The 25,919-nt window shown below is 39.2% G+C and overlaps 1 protein-coding gene across 1 annotated transcript; it reads left to right on the forward strand.

The window, feature by feature from the left end:
• Positions 1–2,357: 2,357 nt before the first annotated feature.
• On the forward strand, positions 2,358–25,640 carry LOC129848825 (zinc finger protein 271-like). Its single transcript, XM_055915916.1, has 3 exons — positions 2,358–2,859; positions 9,658–11,155; positions 23,190–25,640. The coding sequence occupies exons 1-3, from the start codon at positions 2,595–2,597 to the stop codon at positions 24,778–24,780; spliced, it is 3,354 nt and encodes a 1,117-aa protein (XP_055771891.1). The 5' UTR covers positions 2,358–2,594; the 3' UTR covers positions 24,781–25,640.
• The last annotated feature ends 279 nt before the right edge of the window (positions 25,641–25,919 follow it).

Consider the following 25,919-nt stretch of genomic DNA (forward strand, 5'->3'; position numbering starts at 1 on the left):
ACACCTGCCCAGACCCACTAGAACACACCTCCATCTCCATTAAAACTACATCACACCTGTTCAGACCCACTAGAACACACCTCCATCTTCATTAACTACATCACACCTGCCCAGAACCACTAGATCACACCTCCATCTCCATTAACTACATCACACCTCCATCTCCATTAACTACATCACACCTGCCCAGACCCACTAGAACACACCTCCATCTCCATTAACTACATCACACCTGCCCAGACCCACTAGAACACACCTCCATCTCCATTAACTACATCACACCTGCCCAGACCCACTACATAATAAAGCATTTGACCTTTCTTTTGAATAAACAACAGCGGATTGGTTGATTTCCAGGTATTAATTAAGTATAATATTTAAGGGTGATTGACGAGAAAAGTATCGTCCAACTCATGGGTATCTCACTGCACCCTCAAATGCCATGTTTTGAAATATACAGACAGACGGATTAAAAGTAATTTTACATTGTATAACTGTACTTCTGACAGCCAACATTCTAACTCCGCCCATAACTTTATGACATCATAACATTCCCAGAAGGATTATTGAGTCATTGTTAGTTTTACACTGAAGACATGACTCTGCCGTTGTGCTGTAGAATTTGTGAATTTTGTCTCTTGTATAATAAGGGACGATCATTTGTCCCAACATCACAGGCCACAGACTTTGATGCAGTTAAAGACTTCCAAAAGTTTTTCCGCAGTTTAAGATCAACTGAGTTTTTTAAATGGGGTTTCTCCCTGTTCACCTGCCAATGTGAATCCTTTGAACGAGACAAGTTACCAGACAGGACATATTGCTAATGTTCCTCCCATTGATAACCTGAAAGACAATTAACTTGTGGGCGGTGTTGGTGATGACGTCCTATTCGATGACGTCGTCCATCGGGATTCCCCAAAAAAGAAGACGCTCTGGATTGATCACTGGAGTCAGATGTGAAGGAGGAGGTTTATCATCAGGAGTCAGATGTGAAGGAGGAGGTTGATCATCAGGAGTCAGATGTGAAGGAGGAGGTTGATCATCAGGAGTCAGATGTGAAGGAGGAGGTTGATCATCAGGAGTCAGATGTGAAGGAGGAGGTTGATCATCAGGAGTCAGGTGTGAAGGAGGAGGTTGATCATCAGGAGTCAGATGTGAAGGAGGAGGTTGATCATCAGGAGTCAGATGTGAAGGAGGAGGTTGATCATCAGGAGTCAGATGTGAAGGAGGAGGTTGATCATCAGGAGTCAGATGTGAAGGAGGAGGTTGATCATCAGGAGTCAGATGTGAAAAGAGGAGGTTGATCATCAGGAGTCAGATGTGAAGGAGGAGGTTGATCATCAGGAGTCAGATGTGAAGGAGGAGGTTGATCATCAGGAGTCAGATGTGAAGGAGGAGGTTGATCATCAGGAGTCAGATGTGAAGGAGGAGGTTGATCATCAGTGAACCTCTAGGATTGTGGCTGGGCTGGTGTTTCCACTTCCAGCTTGGTCATATATTTTGATACATTGAATGTTGATATTGTGAATCTATGTTATATATTTGTACCTTCTGTTTCATGAAGTGATGTCACTAAGTACTGCCCCTATATATACAATGCATTCGGAAAGCATTCAGACCCCTTCACTTTTTCCACATTTTGTTACGTTACAGCCTTATTCTAAAATTGACTCAACCATTTTTTCCCCTCATCAATCTACACAATACCCCATAATGACATCACAGTACCCCATTAGACATCACAATACCCAATAATGACAAAGCAAAAACAGGTAAATAAATGAAATAATTTGATTTCCTTTAAAAAACAAGGACATTTCAAAGTGACCCCAAACTTTTGAATGGTAGTGTACATCTACATGATGTATTGTTACACCATGTAGGAGCAGTATAGACCTAGTCTGTTCATTATGTACATCTACATGATGTATTGTTACACCATGTAGGAGCAGTATGGACCTGGTCTGTTCATTATATACATGATGTATTGTTACACCATGTAGGAGCAGTATGGACCTGGTCTGTTCATTATATACATCTACATGATGTATTGTTACACCATGTAGGAGCAGTATGGACCTACAGTAGCTAGCTACTTATTTAGATTTAGTTTGACTTAATATAACTGCCTTAAATGTGCTGTAGTAACCATTTTTTATTCGCACTAATCAATCAACACATTCCTGTCTTTGTATGTCTCTATATAATAGTATTATTTAATTCAATTCATTTACAATAATCTTTGTCTGAAAATAAAATATGATCCTCAACTGCGTTTCCCCTCCAGTCAGCAGACGGCGATGTGCGTCTTTCAGGGGACGCTGCCAGCGTGACGTATAATCTAGTGGACGGTTCTTCATAAACAGCTCGTCAACCACCTCGGTAGCTTGCTAGCCAACATAGCCGAAAGATTCAAGCTATTTAGACGCTTTCGGTGTATATTAGCTACTGTGTTTTAGACACACTTAGGTCGTATCTACTTGTTAACCTATTTAATATTACGTTATTTTGTATCAGTCAGCTATAGGAGCTGGCTGGTCCAATTAGCACTAGCCTAGTCGCTAATGATAGCTAGCTAGCTAACGTCCCCGACCATGAGCTCCCTAAACATCACCTCTCCTGTTAAAGAAGAGGTGATCTGCTGGACGGAGAAAGAAGCTCTTGTGAAAGAGGAGAAGGAAGAAGACAATATCACAGTAAAACAAGAAGTAGAGGGTGAGGCTGTTACAGTGACAGAAGAGAAAGACGTTACAGTGAAAGATGCGTTCAGAGTGAAAGAGGAGGATTTTACTGTGAAAGAAGAGGAGGATGTAGTTTTTCGTGTGAAAGAAGAGGAGGTTGGAGATCTGTTTAACACCAGTAAGTACCGTCTCTGCAGTCGTTGAACCAATATGCAGTAAAGGGGTTCTACACTTTAATGTTGTTCTGTAGGAATGGCTGAAGCTACACTGTAACGTGTAGAACATCAAGAGTGGACCATCAACAAAACATTAACAATTGATCAAATGCATCCAATGACAATGCCTGAAATACTGTAGTCCTCAATATCTCCTATTAGATTAGCCCAATATGTAGTCTTAAAGGGGCAATCAGTAGTTGTTACATCCATTTTGGGACTTATACATTAATGATATGTACCCATTGCTTCTTTAAGAATTCACTTACAAATGCCTCATGAGCTTAGTTCAACTATCGTACCCCATCAGAACCCAAAATATAAGCTTTTTTTTATTCCAATGTTTGTCAGTAAATATAAACAAACACGGTATATCCTCAAAACATGGTTAAAATTATAATGTTGATATCATGGATGGTTGCATTTCTCCATCCCCATCCCCCAGCTTTTTACCGAAACGGGCAGGGAGTACGCTTTGTTATTGTTTCTACTGCTGATTGCTGCCCCCGTTACTCCTCAAGGTCCAAGGACTATATGTTATTTTCAGAGGTAGACTGGTTCTGGCAGCTAAAATAGTCAAATATTCCATCTAAATGTGAATCCATTCTCAATTGCGATACATTTCTAGAAACATAAATCGCTGCACTTTCATATCAATTCAGAATAATTTCACACAATACTTTCATATCACATCAAAGTAAGTAACCAGTTGAAATACCCCAAACGGTAAACCAAATTCGTTTCTTGTAATTTCACCTTCCTTTAGGCTTCTTTTTCTTCTTTGGACTTTATATGGCAGTTGGCAACCAACTTTAAGGTGCATTACCACCATCAACTGGACTGGAGTGTGATCTTTCAATCACCCACGTGGGTATATACCAAGACAGTCACGAAGAGGGCAAAACAAAACCTTTTCCCCCTCAGGAGATTGAAAAGATTTATCATGGGTCCCCAGATCCTCAAAAGGTAATACAGCTGCACCATCGAGAGCATCCTGACCGGTTGCATCACCGCCTGGTATGGCAACTGCTCGGCATTTGACCGTAAGGCGCTACAGAGGGTAGTGAAAACAGCCCAGTACATCACTGTGGCCAAGCTTCCTGCCATCCAGGACCTATATAATAGGCGGTGTCAGAGGAAAGCCCACAAAATTGTCAGAGACTCCAGTCAACAGTATAGACTGTTTTCTCTGCTACCGCACGGCAAGTGGTACCGCAGCGCCAAGTCTAGAACCAAAAGCCTCCTCAACAGCTTCTACCCCCAAGCCATAAGACTGCTGAACAATTAATAAAATCACCACCGGACAATTTACATTGACCCCACCCCCCTCCCTTTTGTGCACTGCTGCTACTCGCTGGTTGTTTGTTACCTATGCATAGTCACTACACTCCCCTACCTTCATGTACAGATTACCTCAACTAGCCTGTAACCCCGCACACTGACTCAGTACCGGTGCCCCCTGTATATAGCCTCCACACTGACTCAGTACCGGTGCCCCCTGTATATAGCCTCCACACTGACTTGGTACCGGTACCCCCTGTATATAGCCTCCACACTGACTCGGTACCGGTGCCCCCTGTATATAGCCTCCACACTGACTCAGTACCGGTGCCCCCTGTATATAGCCTTCACACTGACTCAGTACCGGTGCCCCCTGTATATAGCCTCCACACTGACTCAGTACCGGTGCCCCCTGTATATAGCCTCCACACTGACTCAGTACCGGTGCCCCCTGTATATAGCCTCCACACTGACTCAGTACCGGTGCCCCCTGTATATACCCTCCACACTGACTCAGTACCGGTGCCCCCTGTATATAGCCTCCACACTGACTCAGTACCGGTGCCCCCTGTATATAGCCTCCACACTGACTCAGTACCGGTGTCCCCTGTATATAACCTCCACACTGACTCAGTACCGGTGCCCCCTGTATATAGCCTCCACACTGACTCGGTACCGGTGCCCCCTGTATATAGCCTCCACACTGACTCAGTACCGGTGCCCCCTGTATATAACCTCCACACTGACTCGGTACCGGTGCCCCCTGTATATAGCCTCCACATTGACTCAGTACCGGTGCCCCCTGTATATAGCCTCGTTATTGTGTTACTTTTTATTATTACTTTTTTATTTTAGTCCACTTAATAAACTTTTTCTTCTTGAACTGCACTGTTGGTTAAGGGCTTGTAAGTAAAGCATTTCACAGTAAAGTCTAAGTTCGTGTCTTGACGGATTTGTAAAAAAACGGTTTGTCATAAAACACTATATATATTTTTTTTTTAAATGTTGCTGACACCCCCCCCAGAGGTGTCTCATTATTGGGATTCATTGCTGATTCCTACCTGTAGCTCACTATGAGGTGTCTAGTGATATAGGTTAAGGGCCCTGTTGGAGATTGGTGGTTGGTAGCGGAGTCGAGGGAACAAGCAGGGTTGGACAGGGCCATGTTATTTTCCCACACACAGTCTCTGTGGTTCATATGAACCCCATTCCTGGGAATTAGATTTGATTACAAATCGCCCCTGTCTGTTACCACTCCGCTGTCTGTCCCATTCCCAGTTAGGTTACGAGGCGCTTTGTTACCAGTACCTTGACTGGTTGATAGGGGAAACCTCCATGCTTATTATAGAACAAATAATTAGGGAAAAACTTTTTAGTAAACTGAAATAAAATACGGACAATTCCTTCGACCTCATTGCTTTGTTTTTGCTCTGACATGCACTGTCATCTGTGGGACCTTATACAGACAGGTGTGTGCCTTTACAAATCATGTCCAATCAATTGAATTTAACACAGGTGGACTCTGAACAAGTTGTAGATACATACTTACTGGCAAAACTCCACTTAATTTAAAGAAACACAGCCATGTCTATATATTTTGTAATTTCTAATGAATTCTGTATTGTATTATGTAGAAGGGTGGCCTTTGCTCGATCCTTGGCTTGTGCGAGCCGGAACGGCTAATAGGTCATCTCCTGTTTCTGAAGCGTGAGGAAGACTCAGGGGTTTTATGTAATGTTATGTACACTACCGTTCAAAGTTTGGGGTCACTTAGAAATGGCCTTGTTTTTGAAAGAAAAGCACATTTATTGATCAGAAATACAGTGTAGGCATTGTTAATGTTGTAAGTGACTATTACGAGTCTTATAGCAAATGGTCTGAATACTTATGTAAATAAGGTATTTCTGTTTATTACCTGTTTTCACTTTGTCATTCTGGGCTACTGATGACACCCCTCTGAAACAAGATAACCATCAGAAAAAAAACCTCTTCCTTAGCCTACTCCTCCCGCTGCTGCTGGCCTTCGTAAATTCTGATGTTATGCTCCTATAGTTTCTGGTAATAGGCTACACCAGCAGTCGTTATCCTCCTATAGTTTCTGGTAATAGACTACACCAGCAGTCGTTATGCTCCTATAGTTTCTGGTAATAGGCTACACCAGCAGTCGTTATGCTCCAATAGTTTCTGGTAATAGGCTACACCAGCAGTCGTTATGCTCCTATAGTTTCTGGTAATATACTACACCAGCAGTCGTTATCCTCCTATAGTTTCTGGTAATAGGCTACACCAGCAGTCGTTATGCTCCTATAGTTTCTGGTAATATACTACACCAGCAGTCGTTATGCTCCTATAGTTTCTGGTAATAGGCTACACCAGCAGTCGTTATGCTCCTATAGTTTCTGGTAATAGGCTACACCAGCAGTCGTTATGCTCCTATAGTTTCTGGTAATATACTACACCAGCAGTCGTTATGCTCCTATAGTTTCTGGTAATAGACTACACCAGCAGTCGTTATGCTCCTATAGTTTCTGGTAATAGGCTACACCAGCAGTCGTTATGCTCCTATAGGTTCTGGTAATAGACTACACCAGCAGTCGTTATGCTCCTATAGTTTCTGGTAATAGGCTACACCAGCAGTCGTTATGGTCCTATAGTTTCTGGTAATAGGCTACACCAGCAGTCGTTATGCTCCTATAGTTTCTGGTAATAGGCTACACCAGCAGTCGTTATGCTCCTATAGTTTCTGGTAATAGGCTACACCAGCTGTCGTTATGCTCCTATAGTTTCTGGTAATAGGCTACACCAGCAGTCGTTATGCTCCTATAGTTTCTGGTAATAGGCTACACCAGCAGTCGTTATGCTCCTATAGTTTCTGGTAATAGGCTACACCAGCTGTCGTTATGCTCCTATAGTTTCTGGTAATATACTACACCAGCAGTCGTTATGGTCCTATAGTTTCTGGTAATAGGCTACACCAGCAGTCGTTATGCTCCTATAGTTTCTGGTAATATGCTACACCAGCAGTCGTTATGCTCCTATAGTTTCTGGTAATAGGCTACACCAGCAGTCGTTATGCTCCTATAGTTTCTGGTAATAGGCTACACCAGCAGTCATTATGCTCCTATAGTTTCTGGTAATAGGCTACACCAGCAGTCGTTATGCTCCTATAGTTTCTGGTAATAGGCTACACCTGCAGTCGTTATGCTCCTATAGTTTCTGGTAATAGATTACACTGGCAGTCGTTATGCTCCTATAGTTTCTGGTAATAGGCTACAGCAGCAGTCGATATGCTCCTATAGTTTCTGGTAATAGGCTACACCAGCAGTCGTTATGCTCCTATAGTTTCTGGTAATAGGCTACACCAGCAGTCGTTATGCTCCTATAGTTTCTGGTAATAGGCTACACCAGCAGTCGTTACGCTCCTATAGTTTCTGGTAATAGGCTACACCAGCAGTCGTTACGCTCCTATAGTTTCTGGTAATAGGCTACACCATCAGTCGATATGCTCCTATAGTTTCTGGTAATAGGCTACACCAGCAGTCGTTATGCTCCTATAGTTTCTGGTAATAGGCTACACCAGCAGTCGTTATGCTTTTATAGTTTCTGGTAAAAGGCTACACCAGCAGTCGTTATGTTCCTATAGTTTCTGGTAATAGACTACACCAGCAGTCGTTATGCTCCTATAGTTTCTGGTAATAGGCTACACCAGCAGTCGTTATGCTCCTATAGTTTCTGGTAATAGGCTACACCAGCAATCGTTATGCTCCTATAGTTGCTGGTAATATGCTACACCAGCAGTCGTTGTGCTCCTATAGTTTCTGGTAATAGGCTACACCAGCAGTCATTATGCTCCTATAGTTTCTGGTAATAGGCTACACCAGCAGTCGTTATGCTCCTATAGTTTCTGGTAATAGGCTACACCAGCAGTCGTTATGCTCCTATAGTTTCAGTCAGCAACCTTTTCCATTTGGTGCCAAGTTATCTGACCATTACTACTGATCTGGTGCAAATTGTGATTTTCATATTCACATTTTATTGGAACAGTTTCATTTAATTTATAATAGTCTTTGTATCTCAACATCATTCTCTGTGGTTAATCTACATTCTATTTAAATTAAGTTATAAAGAAACATTTTTATTGACATTGCTAAGTTAAAAAAAAAAATAACTAAGTAAAGCCATTTTTTTAAATTATGAAATGCACTCGAACTATGTATCATTTAGTGTCTCTTTATGTTACGCTGGGAAACAGTTTTCATGGGCACAGAAATCCTAAATCATTTCAGAGTTTGCTAAACCCAATGGTTCTAACCGAGAGTTACCTTAACTTTATTGACACCCAAATGGATACTGTCATGAACGCGGTTCTTCAATAATTACACATAATTCTTAATACTGTAGCTGTTTAGTTAGTCACATGTTCAACTATCATCAGCTAATCCAGGAAATCATTTTCTGAATGACAGTCACATGACAAACATCACGACATGCAACAACAACCAAAGTGCTTCTTCATTCATTACTCTGGTAAAGACAGTTATGCCGTGCTCCACGTTGGATCCAACATCCCTAACAAATTGATGTTTATAATGTTATTGTCTGCTTGATTTACAGTAGGGTCTCGTTAGTCTGTTTAGACACAGAGATACTTAGCTCATAATGTGTAGAGAACTGTTCCTTGATGGATAGGCTGTTGTACAACACACAGAGCTATTTTCCTTTATTTGTTGTTAGGTGAAGTTATGGGTCCTACAGTAGGTCTGTTATTGTTAGGTGAAGTTATGGGTCCGACAGTAGGTCTATGTTATTGTTAGGTGAAGTTATGGGTTCTACAGTAGGTCTATGTTATTGTTAGGTGAAGTTATGGGCGAATTTGGCAAACAGTGTACAAACCCTCATTGTCAGGCTGATGGAAAAGCTAGACAACAAGCATTTTACTGGTTGAAGGGTTTTTTAAGTACAAAGCGGTTGATTTGCGATGATGACACAAACATATTATAAGCAGGACATTCAAACGAGCCTTACAATTATAATCCAAAGTAGTGTGAAATGCACTCAAGCAACCTGGAAATGGAGGTTACTCCCCTGAGTTTTCCCCCATTCACATTCAGAATACTTAGTGAAAAACTAAAATCTTTGCTCACCATTTTCGCTCCAGGCAGATATACTACATACAATTTTATTAAACACAGAAAGGGGCCTATATTGGAGACCAAAGTCGTCTGGCACAGTGCTTAGAGTTTCAACAACATGAATAACTTATTTCAAGACAACACGCTTAGATGTTACTACTAATGTGAAAACAAGACAAAATATGACTGTTCTTGCCTATTTTAAGACAAATTTCAAATAATCATTACATTCATTACAGACGTCAATTGTTGTACAACATCATGGCTACGCTGTTGGCATCACTTTTTACAGTGGATTTCCGCTGTGGTGGGCCTTTAACCATCTGTCTGACTTTGTTGTTCACACAGGAGAGAGACGGGACTACCGTGGGTCCTCTGGGGAGCCTCAACAACCTCATGATGCTGACGAGGCAGAGAAGAGTCTCTCCAGATCAGAACACATCAAGAAACACCAGCGGAGATCCACAGGGAAGAAACCTCACTGCTGCTCTGACTGTGGGAAGAGATTCACCTCCTTAGCAGGCATTAAAATTCATCAGAAAATCCACACAGTAGAGAAACCTTATAGCTGTCAATGTGGGAAGAGTTTTACTCATTCAACCAGACTGATATCACACCAGAGAACACACACAGGAGAGAAATCGTATAGCTGTGATCAATGTGGGAAGAGTTTTGTTACATCTGGCCATCTGAAAATACACCAGAGAACACACACAGGGGAGAAACCGTTTAGCTGTACTCAATGTGGTAAGAGTTTTACTCAGCTAAGCAACCTTATATCACACCAGAGAACACACACAGGAGATAAACCATATAGCTGTGGTCAATGTGGGAAGAGTTTTGGTCAATCTAGCACTCTGACTCTACACCAAAGAATACACACAGGAGAGAAATCTTATAGCTGTACTCAATGTGGTAAGAGTTTTACTCAGCTAAGCAGCCTGATATCACACCAGAGAACACACACAGGAGAGAAGCCATATAGCTGTAATGAATGTCGGAAGAGTTTTATTCACCTAAGCAGCTTGATGTCACACAAGAGAACACACACAAGAGAGAAATCTTATAGCTGTACTCAATGTGGGAAGAGTTTTGATACGTCTAGCCATCTTATTGTACACCAGAGAATACACACAGGAGAGAAACCTTATAGCTGTGGTCAATGTGGGAAGAGTTTTGGTCAATCTAGCACTCTGACTCTACACCAGAGAATACACACAGGAGAGAAATCGTATAGCTGTGGTCAATGTGGGAAGAGTTTTACTACATCTGCCCAACTGACTCTACACCAGAGAACACACACAGGAGAGAAACCTTATAGCTGTGATCAATGTGGGAAGAGTTTTACTACATCTGCCCAACTGACTCTACACCAGAGAACACACACAGGAGAGAAACCTTATAGCTGTGATCAATGTGGGAAGAGTTTTGCTGCATCTAGCACTCTGACTCTACACCAGAGAATACACACAGGAGAGAAATCTTATAGCTGTGATCAATGTGGAAAGAGTTTTGGTCGATCTGGCCAGCTGACATCACACCAGAGAATACACACAGGAGAGAAACCTTATAGCTGTGATCAATGTGGAAAGAGTTTTGGTCGATCTGGCCAGCTGACATCACACCAGAGAATACACACAGGAGATAAATCTTATACCTGTGGTCAATGTGGGAAGAGTTTTACTACATCTAGCATTCTGACTGTACACCAGAGAACACACACAGGAGATAAACCTTATACTTGTGGTCAATGTGGGAAGAGTTTTACTACATCTGGCTCTCTGACTGTACACCAGAGAATACACACGGGAGAGAAACCTCATAGCTGTGATCAATGTGGGAAGAGGTACACTGATAAAAGATCTCTGATTAAACATCAGAAAATACATGGAGTTGTTTCATGATATCAATGAATTAATGTCACAATATAGAATGTTTTAACATTGTAGTAGGAGTATTTAAATGATGTCACAATGTAGAACCCTAAATGTTTGTCCCCTGTTCTATTGATTTCAGCATGATATGGATATTAGCCTCAGGGTAAAAATCCAGGCTCTGAATTGGAAGAGTACTATTTATGTAATTTAACAAAAAGTGACTAACACAAAAAGAGCTGTGTTACACTTACCATGTTGATGACCCACTTGAATCATAATGCAACACTTCGAAATGTAGCGATCTATTTTCTACAAATTGTCCTCTAATCAGGGATGTACACATTATTCCCATATTCTGTGTGTTTTTTGAGCTTTTAGTTTTAACAGGACGCGTAACCTCATCTCCCTTCTGTCACACAATTAATTTTGACATGATATCGATGAGTGATGACAAATAAGTGTTGTGTTCCTTTGTTTAGTGACCCCTACATTTAAATGCATCACTTTAAAATGTAGCTGACTGTCTTCTGCAGGTTGTCCTCTAACCAGTGAGATAAAATATATCTCCCATTTCCATGTGTTTTTTTAGTTGTTAGTTTCAACAGCAAGTACATTCTGATTTCCCCCCTAATCGATATCAGTGATTTATTGCTACTTGTCAAAACAACAGTGTTTCTGGTGCTTGTGCAGTTTATAAGGTGCTTGTTTTTAAAAATATTATTATTGTGGCCGATGTTTGTGTATATACCACATGTTAGGTTTTCAATTGATCCCAAACTGTTTCTGCATATTGGTTATTGATTTGAACATGTTAAACTGTGTTTTGACATTGGGGCTATCCCACCTAGCAACTATGCAACCAATTATTTCATATTTACATTTTATGTAACATTTGGTAATGATAATTATTTATGCAACCAACTGACAATTATATTGACATTGTGCTTTTAGAATATCAAGGTTAATTCTCACATGTGCCAAACCAAATGTACTAGAGCATGACATTGGGGACTGGACCCAGATCCAACAACATGCCTATCTAGTGAACCCTGAAAAGAGAGAGAAGCTCCGCAGTGAGGTGGAAAGTTACTGGATATTGCAGGAGTTTCTTCTTGAAATCAGACACGTCCGCGGTAAGGACAACCTGGTTGCTGATTGTCTCACGGGGGGCAGTCAAAAATATTTGTGTTTTGCGTTTAGCCAGTGCGTTGCCATGGATCACAATTTATTTTGACTGCACGGTTTTCCGTATTGGAGATGAGTTTTGTTTGGGCTCGTTCCAAGGGGACGAGAGTTCTAGAAGCTAGTGAGTTTTAGGAAGACGAGAGTTCTAGAAGCTAGTGAGTTTTTGAATTCTATAGAAAGAAAAAGGAGAAAAGTTATGATTGTATATTATTATTTAGAAATTGTTTTTTTTCTTGTTTTTAATTGTTGATAGCCAGTAGACACCATGTTTATATTGGTGAAGCATTGTGGTTGATTATAATGTGAAATGGAAGTTGTTTTCTGTTGGTGGTGAGCAAACTTGTCCAACAAAAATATAGGATATATTTGTTGTCTTAAGGGGGGAAGGTGTTACAGGCTTTATTGCGTATAGCTCGTTAGCACGTAGTACGCAACACCTTTAGTTGCTCCACCTTTTTGGTTTGCTTCCTGTCTTTAAGTTTGGTGTGGGTTTTTCTTTTGTTTGGCTCTTCTTGGGCAGATTTAGTGGGTGTCATGGTGGGTGTCTTTTAGGTCCCAGTTGTTACCAGTCAATTTTCAATCGATGCCCCCGTAGTGTCTTTCAGAGCCCATCCTAAAAAACAAGTTATGTTTTGGGTTGGATGTAGCATCATATTGTTAATATTTGAATCAATGGCATTTCCTTTGCAATGCTCATTAGTTAGTTGTTCTTCGTTTTTTTTTTATCCTCAATATTTCTGTTTATTTTCACTGTTTTTTCCTGTGAAGCCATTGTGTTGCATCCATGTCTGAAATGTGCTGCATAAATAAAGCTTGATTTGATTTCAACAAATGAATCCAATGACTGACCAATCAACAGACTCTTGGTCCCTCTTAGTATTTGTTAATGAATAGAATACAGTATATACATATGAGATGAGTAATACATAGACTAAGATACAGTAGAATAGGATAGAATACAGTATATACATATGAGATGAGTAATACATAGACTAAGATACAGTAGAATAGAATACAGTATATACATATGAGATGAGTAATACATAGACTAAGATACAGTAGAATAGAATACAGTATATACATATGAGATGAGTAATACATAGACTAAGATACAGTAGAATAGGATAGAATACAGTATATACATATGAGATGAGTAATGCCAGATATGTAAACATGCAGGAGATCCATGAAGGAAAGATAGTGATGGTGCTCAGTGACGTTGTTGCAAATGGTGGGGAACAACCAATCACGATGAGGGATCGCCAGCTGTGAACGCTTTAGCATGCTGGAGACAACCATGGAGAATGTGAATCAAGTGTTCCAATTGTAAAACGTTTGATTTAATTACATCAAGTGTTCCAATGGTAAAACGTTTGATTTAATTACATCAAGTGTTCCAATGGTAAAACGTTTGATTTAATTACATCAAGTGTTCCAATGGTAAAACGTTTGATTTAATTACATCAAGTGTTCCAATGGTAAAACGTTTGATTTAATTACATCAAGTGTTCCAATGGTAAAACGTTTGATTTAATTACATCAAGCGTCCCAATGGTAAAACGTTTGATTTAATTACATCAAGTGTTCCAATGGTAAAACGTTTGATTTAATTACATCAAGTGTTCCAATGGTAAACCGTTTGAGTTCATTGTGACGCGTCACGTTGCTGTTTATTGCCACGTTGGGATGCAACCTTTTTTTAACCAGTTCTGATGGTTGTTAATAGTGGGATTTTGACATTATTATCGTTAAATCAACATACTGGACACTCCCAACACTCCCACCTATCAATATCTTTGGCACCGTAGACATCAAGTCACTTGACAGTAATGTTCCATACAATGTTGCATTCCATGTTTGAAAGGTCATTTTCATTGAAGACAAGACATATTAACATTCCATAAAATTTTAAATCAAGGCTGAGGCTCAAAATAGTCGCCTTCACTTTACTTAAAGTGTAGGAAGCAGTGGAGTAAAACAATTTACTCACCAACAACAGCATTGCCTTAAAGTCTCACATGATGATGTAATGACATCACAATACCCCATAATGACATCACAATACCCAATGATGATGCGTTGTTAGACCATGTTGGAGCAGTATAGACCTAGTCTGTTCATTATATACATCTACATGATGTATTGTTACACCATGTAGCAGCAGTATAGACCTAGTCTGTTCATTATATACATCTACATGATGTATTGTTACACCATGTAGGATCAGTATAGACCTAGTCTGTTCATTATATAGGAGCAGTATAGACCTAGTCTGTTCATTATATAGGAGCAGTATAGACCTAGTCTGTTCATTATATACATCTACATGATGTAATGTTACACCATGTAGGAGCAGTATAGACCTAGTCTGTTCATTATATACATCTACATGATGTATTGTTACACCATGTAGCAGCAGTATAGACCTAGTCTGTTCATTATATACATCTACATGATGTATTGTTACACCATGTAGCAGCAGTATAGACCTAGTCTGTTCATTATATACATCTACATGATGTGTTGTTACACCATGTAGGAGCAGTATAGACCTAGTCTGTTCATTATATACATCTACATGATGTATTGTTACACCATGTAGGAGCAGTATAGACCTAGTCTGTTCATTATATACATCTACATGATGTATTGTTACACCATGTAGGAGCAGTATAGACCTAGTCTGTTCATTATATACATCTACATGATGTATTGTTACACCATGTAGGAGCAGTATAGACCTAGTCTGTTCATTATATACATCTACATGATGTATTGTTACACCATGTAGGAGCAGTATGGACCTAGTCTGTTCATTATATACATCTACATGATGTATTGTTACACCACGTTGGAGCAGTATAGACCTAGTCTGTTCATCATATTCATCTAAATGATGTATTGTTACACCATGTAGGAGCAGTATAGACCTAGTCTGTTCATTATATACATCTACATGATATATTGTTACACCATGTAGGAGCAGTATAGATATACAGTAGCTAGCTGCTAATTTAGATGTAGTATAACTTGATGAAACTGCCTTAAAATGTGCTGTGGTAAACATTTTTTATTCGCACTAATCAATCAACACATTCCTGTCTTTGTATGTCTCAATATAATGGTATTATTTAATTAAATCCATTTACAATAATCTTTGTCTGAAAATAAAATATGAACCTCAACTGCGTTTCCCCTCCAGTCAGCAGACGGCGATGTGCGTCTTTCAGGCGACGCTGCCAGCGTGACGTATAATCTAGTGGACGGTTCTTCATAAACAGCGCGTCAACCACCTCGGTAGCTTGCTAGCCAACATAGCCGAAAGATTCAAGCTATTTATACGCTTTCGGTGTATATTAGCTACTGTGTTTTCGACACACTTAGGTCGTATCTAGTTGTTAACCTATTTAATATTACGTTATTTTGTATTAGTCAGCTATAGTAGCTGGCTGGTTTAGTTAGCACTAGCATAGTCGCTAATGACAGCTAGCTGGCTAACATCCCCGACCATGACCTCCCTAAACTACCCCCCTCTTGTTCAAGAAGAGGTGATCTGCTGGACGGAGAAAGAAGCTCTGGGGCTGAACATTGTCGTGAAAGAGGAGAAGGAAGAAGAGGATATCACAGTAAAACAAGAAGTAGAGGGTGAGGCTGTTACAGTGAAAGAAGAGGCGTTCAGAGTGAAAGAGGAGGAGGAGGAGGTTACAGTAAAAGAAGAGGAGGATGCCGTTTTTGAAGTGAAGAAGGAAGGGGAGATTACTGTCACATTGGAAGATGAAGAGGAGATAGGAGATCTGATTAGCACCAGTAAGTACCGCCTTAAATTCGTTTTTTACTTGGGATATTCGGAGTTGGCTCGTCAATACCTCTTCAACGGAGGGCCCAGGATGATGACTGATATGTCTAGAATCAGACGACGTAGAGAACAAGCTACCCCTTGTTTTCTCCGTTCCGTTTCCAAAAAGTGACTTAACATATATATTTCAGAAGGGTCTATCTGCTGACCGCAGACTGGGGGGCACGGCATGGAGTGATGATTTACTGCACACAGTGCCCCCCAATAGTGCCATGTGAGAGTTGGGTTGGCTACACCAAAGATTATGGATATACTGACAAGATGTCTCGCCGCCCTAACAAGGGGAGTCGTTGTCCACAAAGCGGCACTGCGGGTTGTCTAGCTCCCGCCTATCCTTTCTTTGGATTGGTTGATTCATCTTATTATTGTAATCTATTGTTTATATTCTATGAGGGTTGTTGTCGTCAACCGCCTGTATTCAATGGAGAGAGATGCTAAGCTACTAGCATGAATATGCATAGCGATCTGGAGACAACTCCTATAGTGTTTTTTATCAAAGTTGTCGGTATGTCACGCGTCCACATAACAACTTAAGCATTACGAAACTTCTGTTGGATCAAGTAAACCTCACGTAGCAAATAAGCCATTAATTTTGTTGTTGACCAAATTCGACACTTTCCACATTGGGTTGATAATTGTTTCCACTTGGATACAACCTACTGTAGCCTACTGGCATGACCTAGAGAGATACAACCTACTGTAACCTACTGGCATGACCTCGAGAGATACAACCTACTGTAACCTACTGGCATGACCTAGAGAGTTACAACCTACTGTAACCTACTGGCATGACCTAGAGAGATACAACCTACTGTAACCTACTGGCATGACCTAGAGAGATACAACCTACTGTAACCTACTGGCATGACCTAGAGAGTTACAACCTACTGTAACCTACTGGCATGACCTAGAGAGATACAACCTACTGTAACCTACTGGCATGACCTAGAGAGATAAAGTTGTAAAGTTCCTGGATTTTAAACAAATATTTGGCCAAAAATGTAATATGCATCCCTTTATTCTAAAATGTATCACAATACCCCATAATGACATCACAATACCCCATAATGACATCACAATACCCCATAATGACATCACAATACCCCATAATGCCATCACAATACCCCATAATGCCAAAGCAAAAACAGGTTTCGATTTTTTGCAAATGTATTGAAATTATTCCCCAGGATAACTAGTCTCAGAGTAATGTAAGAACCCAGGATAACTAGTCTCAGAGTAATGTAAGATCCCAGGATAACTAGTCTCAGAGTAATGTAAGATCCCAGGAGAACTAGTCTCAGAGTAATGTAAGATCCCAGGATAACTAGTCTCAGAGTAATGTAAGATCCCAGGATAACTAGTCTCAGAGTAATGTTAGATCCCAGGATAACTAGTCTCAGAGTAATGTAAGATCCCAGGATAACTAGTCTCAGAGTAATGTTAGATCCCAGGATAACTAGTCTCAGAGTAATGTAAGATCCCAGGATAACTAGTCTCAGAGTAATGTAAGATCCCAGGATAACTAGTCTCAGAGTAATGTAAGATCCCAGGATAACTAGTCTCAGAGTAATGTAAGATCCCAGGATAACTAGTCTCAGAGTAATGTAAGATGCCAGGATAACTAGTCTCAGAGTAATGTAAGATCCCAGGATAACTAGTCTCAGAGTAATGTTAGATCCCAGGATAACTAGTCTCAGAGTAATGTAAGATCCCAGGATAACTAGTCTCAGAGTAATGTAAGATGCTTGGAAAAAGAAGCTGAAAGGAATAACAGAACGGCACCATTAGAACTAAAATGTGTCGCCTGGATATCAGACCCCCAACCCTCCAAACTGTAAATAAATAATAAAATGTGTCTCCTGGATATCAGAGCCCCAACCCTCCAAACTGTAAATAAATAATAAAATGTGTCGCCTGGATGTCAGACCCCCAACCCTCCAAACTGTAAATAAATAATAAAATGTGTATCCTGGATGTCAGACCCCCAACCCTCCAAACTGTAAATAAATAAATATGTGTCTCCTGGATGTCAGACCCCCAACCCTCCAAACTGTAAATAAATAATAAAATGTGTCGTCTGGATGTCAGACTCCCAACCCTCCAAACTAAATAAATAATAAAATGTGTCGCCTGGATGTCAGACCCCCAACCCTCCAAACTGTAAATAAATAATAAAATGTGTCTCCTGAATGTCAGACCCCCAACCCTTCAAACTAAATAAATAATAAAATGTGAATCCTGGATGTCAGACTCCCAACCTTCCAAACTGTAAATAAATAAATAAAATGTGTCTCCTTGGCAACAGTAGAACCTCAGCACGTTTACTGTATATGTCGAGACAAAGGAATGATGTAAACAAATAATCCAAAATATTTTTGTCAATGAGACAGTATATAAACAAAGGAATGACCGAACCCCCTTTGGTGACTGAATGCTTGTAAGGAAAACTAGATGATCAAAACATTAGATCACATCAAATAAGCCTGAGTGGTTTCACCTCCTCCCAGACTAAACTACAGTTATAACTATACATAGTTATACAGGATACTACAGTTATACAGGATACTACAGTTATACAGGATACTACAGTTATACAGGATACTACAGTTATACAGGATACTACAGTTATACAGGATACTACAGTTGTAACTATACATAGTTATACAGGATACTACAGTTATACAGGATACTACAGTTATACAGGATACTACAGTTATAACTATACATAGTTATACTGGATACTACAGTTATAACTATACATAGTTATACAGGATACTACAGTTATACAGGATACTACAGTTATAACTATACATAGTTATACAGGATACTACAGTTATACAGGATACTACAGTTATAACTATACATAGTTATACAGGATACTACAGTTATACAGGATACTACAGTTATACAGGATACTACAGTTATAACTATACATAGTTATACAGGATACTACAGTTATACAGGATACTACAGTTATACAGGATACTACAGTTATACAGGATACTATAGTTATACAGGATACTACAGTTATACAGGATACTACAGTTATAACCATACATAGTTATACAGGATACTACAGTTATAACTATACATAGTTATACAGGATACTACAGTTATAACTATACATAGTTATACAGGATACTACAGTTGTAACTATACATAGTTATACAGGATACTACATTTATACAGGATACTACAGTTATACAGGATACTACAGTTATACAGGATACTACAGTTATAACTATACATAGTTATACAGGATACTACAGTTATAGAGGATACTACAGTTATAGAGGATACTACAGTTATAACTATACACAGTTATCCAGGATACTACAGTTATACAGGATACTACAGTTATACAGGATACTACAGTTATAACTATACATAGTTATACAGGATACTACAGTTATACAGGATACTACAGTTATACAGGATACTACAGTTATACAGGATACTACAGTTATAACTATACACAGTTATACAGGATACTACAGTTATAACTATACATAGTTATACAGGATACTACAGTTATACAGGATACTACAGTTATAACTATACATAGTTATACAGGATACTACAGTTATACAGGATACTACAGTTATACAGGATACTACAGTTATAACTATACATAGTTATACAGGATACTACAGTTATACAGGATACTACAGTTATACAGGATACTACAGTTATACAGGATACTACAGTTATAACTATACATAGGTATACAGGATACTACAGTTATAACTATACATAGTTATACAGGATACTACAGTTATAACTATACATAGTTATACAGGATACTACAGTTATAACTATACATAGTTATACATGATACTACAGTTATAACTATACACAGTTATACAGGATACTACAGTTATACAGGATACTAAAGTTATAACTATACATAGTTATACAGGATACTACAGTTATAACTATACATAGTTATACAGGATACTACAGTTATAACTATACATAGTTATACAGGATACTACAGTTATACAGGATACTACAGTTATACAGGATACTACAGTTATACAGGATACTACAGTTATAACTATACATAGGTATACAGGATACTACAGTTATACCTATACATAGTTATACAGGATACTACAGTTATAACTATACATAGTTATACAGGATACTACAGTTATAACTATACATAGTTATACATGATACTACAGTTATAACTATACACAGTTATACAGGATACTACAGTTATACAGGATACTACAGTTATACAGGATACTAAAGTTATAACTATACATAGTTATACAGGATACTACAGTTATAACTATACATAGTTATACAGGATACTACAGTTATAACTATACATAGTTATACAGGATACTACAGTTATACAGGATACTACAGTTATACAGGATACTACAGTTATACAGGATACTACAGTTATAACTATACATAGTTATACAGGATACTACAGTTATACAGGATACTACAGTTATAACTATACATAGTTATTCCAAAGGTGGGCTACTTACTATCCACTGTTTGCAAGCCACCGTTGCTGATCTATTTTATTTATTTATTTCACCTTTATTTAACCAGGTAGGCAAGTTGAGAACAAGTTCTCATTTACAATTGCGACCTGGCCAAGATAAAGCAAAGCAGTGTGACACAGACAACACAGAGTTACACATGGAGTGTAACAAACATACAATAATCAAACATCAATAATACAGTAGAAAAATAAGTCCAAGATAAAGCACAGAGAACTGTTCCTTTATTCAGGACATTTAGAATGATAACGCACTACAGATTATTGTCCTGTTAGGACAGTTTTTTGTATTCAGATCTCTGAAATGCACACTAACTATGTAACATTTAGTGCCTCCTTATGTTACGCTGGGAAAACAGTTTTCATGGGCACAGAAATCCTAAATAATTTCAGAGTTTGCTTAATCAAATGGTTCTAACCTAGTCACCTTAACTTTATTGACAACACCCAAATGGATACTGTCATTAATGTGTTTCTTCAATAATTACACATCATTCTTAATACTGTAGCTGTTTAGTTACTAAACTATCATCAGCTGATGCAGGAAATAATTTTCTGAATGCCAGTCACATGACAAACATCACGACATGCAACAACAACCAAAGTGCTTCTTCATTCATTACTCTGGTAAAGACAGTTATGCCGTGCTCCACGTTGGATCCAACATCCCTAACAAATTGATGTTTATAATGTTATTGTCTGCTTGATTTAATGTAGGGTCTCGTTAGTCTGTTTGCTCAGAGAGATACTTTGCTCATAATGTGTAGAGAACTGTTCCTTGATGGATAGGCTATTGTACAACACACAGAGCTATTTTCCTTTATTTGTTGTTAGGTGAAGTTATGGGTCCTACAGTAGGTCTATGTTGTTGTTAGGTGAAGTTATGGGTACTACAGTAGGTCTATGTTGTTGTTAGGTGAAGTTATGGGTTCTACAGTAGGTCTATGTTGTTGTTAGGTGAAGTTATGGGTACTACAGTAGGTCTATGTTATTGTTAGGTAATGTTATGGGTCCTACAGTAGGTATATGTTATTGTTAGGTAATGTTATGGGTCCTACAGTAGGTCTATGTTGTTGTTATGGGTACTACAGTAGGTCTATGTTGTTGTTAGGTGAAGTTATGGCTTCTACAGTAGGTCTATGTTGTTGTTAGGTGAAGTTATGGCTCCTACAGTAGGTCTATGTTATTGTTAGGTGAAGTTATGGGTCCTACAGTAGGTCTATGTTGTTGTTATGGGTCCTACAGTAGGTCTATGTTGTTTTTAGGTGAAGTTATGGGTCCTACAGTAGGTCTATGTTGTTGTTATGGGTCCTACAGTAGGTCTATGTTGTTGTTATGGGTCCTACAGTACACTATGTATGTCATGCAACAACAACCAAAGTGCTTCTTCGTTCATTACAGGTATATTTGTTGTTAGGTGAAGTTATGGGACAATTTGGCAAACAGTGTACAAACCCTCATTGTCAGGCTGATGGAAAAGACAAAGAACATTTTACTGGTTGAAGGGTTTTTTAAGTACAAAGCGGTTGATTTGTGATGATCACACAAACATTATATTAAGCAGGACATTCAAACGAGCCTTACAATTATAATCCAAAGTAGTGTGAAATGCACTCATAAGCAACCTGGAAATGGAGGCTACTCCCCTGAGTTTTCACCCATTCACATTCAGAATACTTTGTGAAAAACTAAAATCTTTGCTATAACTATTATCCTCACTAGCGGGAAGGAGTTTCTACAACCAGATATACTACATCTATAACTAGTGGTTTCCTCATTACCAGATATGCTACATCCATAACTATCGGTTTCCTCATTACCAGATATACTACATCCATAACTAGCGGTTTCCTCATTACCAGCTATACTACATCCATAACTAGTGGTTTCCTCATTAGCAGGGAGGTGTTTCTACAATTTGATTGTATGTGCTTCGCCCTCGTGCCACAATTTTATTAAACACAGAAAGGGGCCCATATTGGAGACCAAAAGTCATCTGGCTCAATCATCGATGTTACTACTAATGTGAAAACAATACAAAATATGATTATTGTTGCTAATTTTAAGACAAATGTCAAATCATTACATTCATTACAGACGTCAGTTGTTGTACAACATCATGGCTACGCTGTTGGCATCACCTTTTACAGTGAATTTCCACTGTTGTGGGCCTTGAACCATTTGACTTTGTTGTTCACACAGGAGAGAGACGGGACTATCGTGGATCCTCTGGGAATCCTCAACAACCTCATGATGCTGACGAGGCAGAGAAGAGTCTCTCCACATCAGAACTCCTCCAGAAACACCAGCAGAGACCCGCAGGGAAGAAATCTCATTGCTGCTCTGACTGTGGGAAGAGATTCACCTCATCAGGCATTAAAATTCATCAGAGAACACACACAGGAGAGAAACCATTTAGCTGTGTTCAATGTGGGAAGAGTTTTGATCAATCTTGCCATCTGATTCAACACCAGAGAACACACACAGGAGAGAAACCTTATAGCTGCGATCAATGTGGGAAGAGTTTTAGTCAATCTGGACAGCTGACAGTGCACCAGAGAACACACACAGGAGAGAAGCCTTACAGCTGTGGTCAATGTGGGAAGAGTTTTACTACATCTAGCAATCTGACTACACACCAGAGAACACACACAGGAGAGAAAGCTTATAGCTGTGATCAATGTGGGAAGAGTTTTGATCAATCTGGACAGCTGACAGTGCACCAGAGAATACACACAGGAGAGAAGCCTTACAGCTGTGGTCAATGTGGGAAGAGTTTTACTACATCTGGTCATCTGACTCTACACCAGAGAACACATACAGGAGAGAAACCTTACAGCTGTGATCAATGTGGGAAGAGTTTTGGTCATTCTGGCACTCTGACTTTACACCAGAGAATACACACAGGAGAGAAACCTTATAGCTGTGGTCAATGTGGGAAGAGTTTTACTCAGTCAACCAGCCTGATATCACACCAGAGAACACACACACGAGAGAAACCTTATAGCTGTGATCAATGTGGGAAGAGTTTTACTACATCTAGCAATCTGACTCTACACCAGAGAACACACACAGGAGAGAAACCTTATAGCTGTGATCAATGTGGGAAAAGTTTTTGTCAATCTAGGGATCTGACAGTGCACCAGAGAACACACACAGGAGAGAAACCTTATAGCTGTGGTCAATGTGGGAAGAGTTTTACTACATCTGGCTCTCTGACATTACACCAGAGAACACACACAGGAGAGACACCTTATAGTTGTGGTCAATGTGGGAAGAGTTTTACTACATCTAGCAATCTGACTCTACACCAGAGAACACACACAGGAGAGACACCTTATAGCTGTGGTCAATGTGGGAAGAGTTTTACTCAGTCAACCAGCCTGATATCACACCAGAGAATACACACAGGAGAGAAACCTTTCAGCTGTGGTCAATGTGGGAAGAGTTTTACTACATCTGGCCATCTGACTCTACACCAGAGAATACACACAGGAGAGAAACCGTATAGCTGTGGTCAATGTGGGAAGAGTTTTGGTCGATCTGGCCAGCTGACATTACACCAGAGAATACACACAGGAGAGAAAACTTACAGCTGTGGTCAATGTGGGAAGAGTTTTACTACATCTGGTCATCTGACTATACACCAGAGAATACACACAGGAGAGAAGCCTTATATCTGTGATCAATGTGGGATGAGTTTTACTTCATCTAGCCAGCTGACTTTACACCAGAGAACACACACAGGAGAGAAACCTTATATCTGTGATCAATGTGGGATGAGTTTTACTACATCAAGCCATCTGATTCGACACCAGAGAACACACACAGGAGAGAAACCTTATAGTTGTAATCATTGTGAAAAGAGTTTTCCTACATCTGGCCAGCTGACTTCACACCAGAGAACACACACAGGAGAGAAACCTTATAGCTGTGATCAATGTGGGAAGAGTTTTACTAGATCTAGCTATCTGACAGTGCACCAGAGAACACACTCAGGAGAGAAATCGTATAGCTGTGACCAGAGATAATCTGATAAAAGATCTCTGACTAAATTTCAGAAAATACATGAAGGAGTTGTTTCATGATATCAATGAAATGATGTCACAATGTAGAATGTTTTAACATTGTAGTAGGAGTGTTTTAATGATGTCACAATGTAGAACCCTAAATGTTTGTCCCCTGTTCTATTGATTTCAGCATGATATGGATATTAGCCTCAGGGGGAAAATCCAGGCTCTGAATTGGAAGAGTACTATTTATATGATTTAACAAAAAGTGACTAACACAAAAAGAGCTGTGTTACACTTACCACGTTGGTGACCCACTTGAATTAAAATGCAACACTTCAAAAATGAAAATAAAATCTAGGCTCTGAAATGAAAGAGTACTATTTATGAGATTTAGTAAGTACACATTATTCCCAGATTCCGTGTGGTTTTGAGCTGTTAGTTTTAACAGGACGTGCAACCTCATCTCCCTCCTGTCGCACAAATGATTTTAGCATGATATCGATGAGTTATGACAAATAAGTGTTGCGTTCCTTTGTTTAGCGACCCCTACATTTAAATGCATTCCAACATCACGTACAACCTGATTTCCCCCCTAATCGATATCAGTGATTTATTGCTACTTGTCAAAACAACACTGTTTCTGGTGCTTGTGCAGTTTATAAGGAGCTTGTTTAAAAAAATACAAGAATTATGATTATTGTGGCAGTTTGTGTAAATAGCACATGTTATGTTTAGGTTTTCAATTTATCCCAAACTGTTTCTGCATATTGGTTATTGATTTGGACACGTTAAAACTGTGTTTTGACATTGAGGCTATCCCACCTAGCACAATGTAATTGAAAAGACGTTGAAAATAAGACTATGCAATCAACAACAAATTTTTGTTTTATTTTTTATTATACCATGCCTTACCATTAAGTTAATTATTGACAATACATATTATCAAAGGGGTGTACATTTGGTTTTGGTATTTCATATTTACATTTCATGTAACATTTAGTAACGAAATTTATTCATGCAACCAACTGACAGTTTTTTGGGTACAATTATATTGACATTGTTGCCCTGTTTTTAGAATATCAGGGTTAATTCTCACATGTGCCAAACCAAATGTACTAGAGCATGACATTGGGGACTGGGCCCCGATCCAACAACAT

The sequence above is a fragment of the Salvelinus fontinalis genome, unplaced genomic scaffold (genome assembly GCF_029448725.1).
Source record: "Salvelinus fontinalis isolate EN_2023a unplaced genomic scaffold, ASM2944872v1 scaffold_1208, whole genome shotgun sequence".
Lineage (NCBI taxonomy): Eukaryota > Metazoa > Chordata > Actinopteri > Salmoniformes > Salmonidae > Salvelinus > Salvelinus fontinalis.

Excerpts from the sequence above, each read along its gene's own strand:
- LOC129848825 (XM_055915916.1), top strand. The coding sequence starts at position 2,595 with ATGAGCTCCCTAAACATCACCTCTCCTGTTAAAGAAGAGGTGATCTGC. Across the intron at positions 2,860-9,657 it reads TGGAGATCTGTTTAACACCA|GAGAGAGACGGGACTACCGT; the intron begins GTAAGTACCGTC and ends TTGTTCACACAG. Across the intron at positions 11,156-23,189 it reads TGTGATCAATGTGGGAAGAG|TTTTGATCAATCTTGCCATC; the intron begins GTACACTGATAA and ends ATGTGGGAAGAG.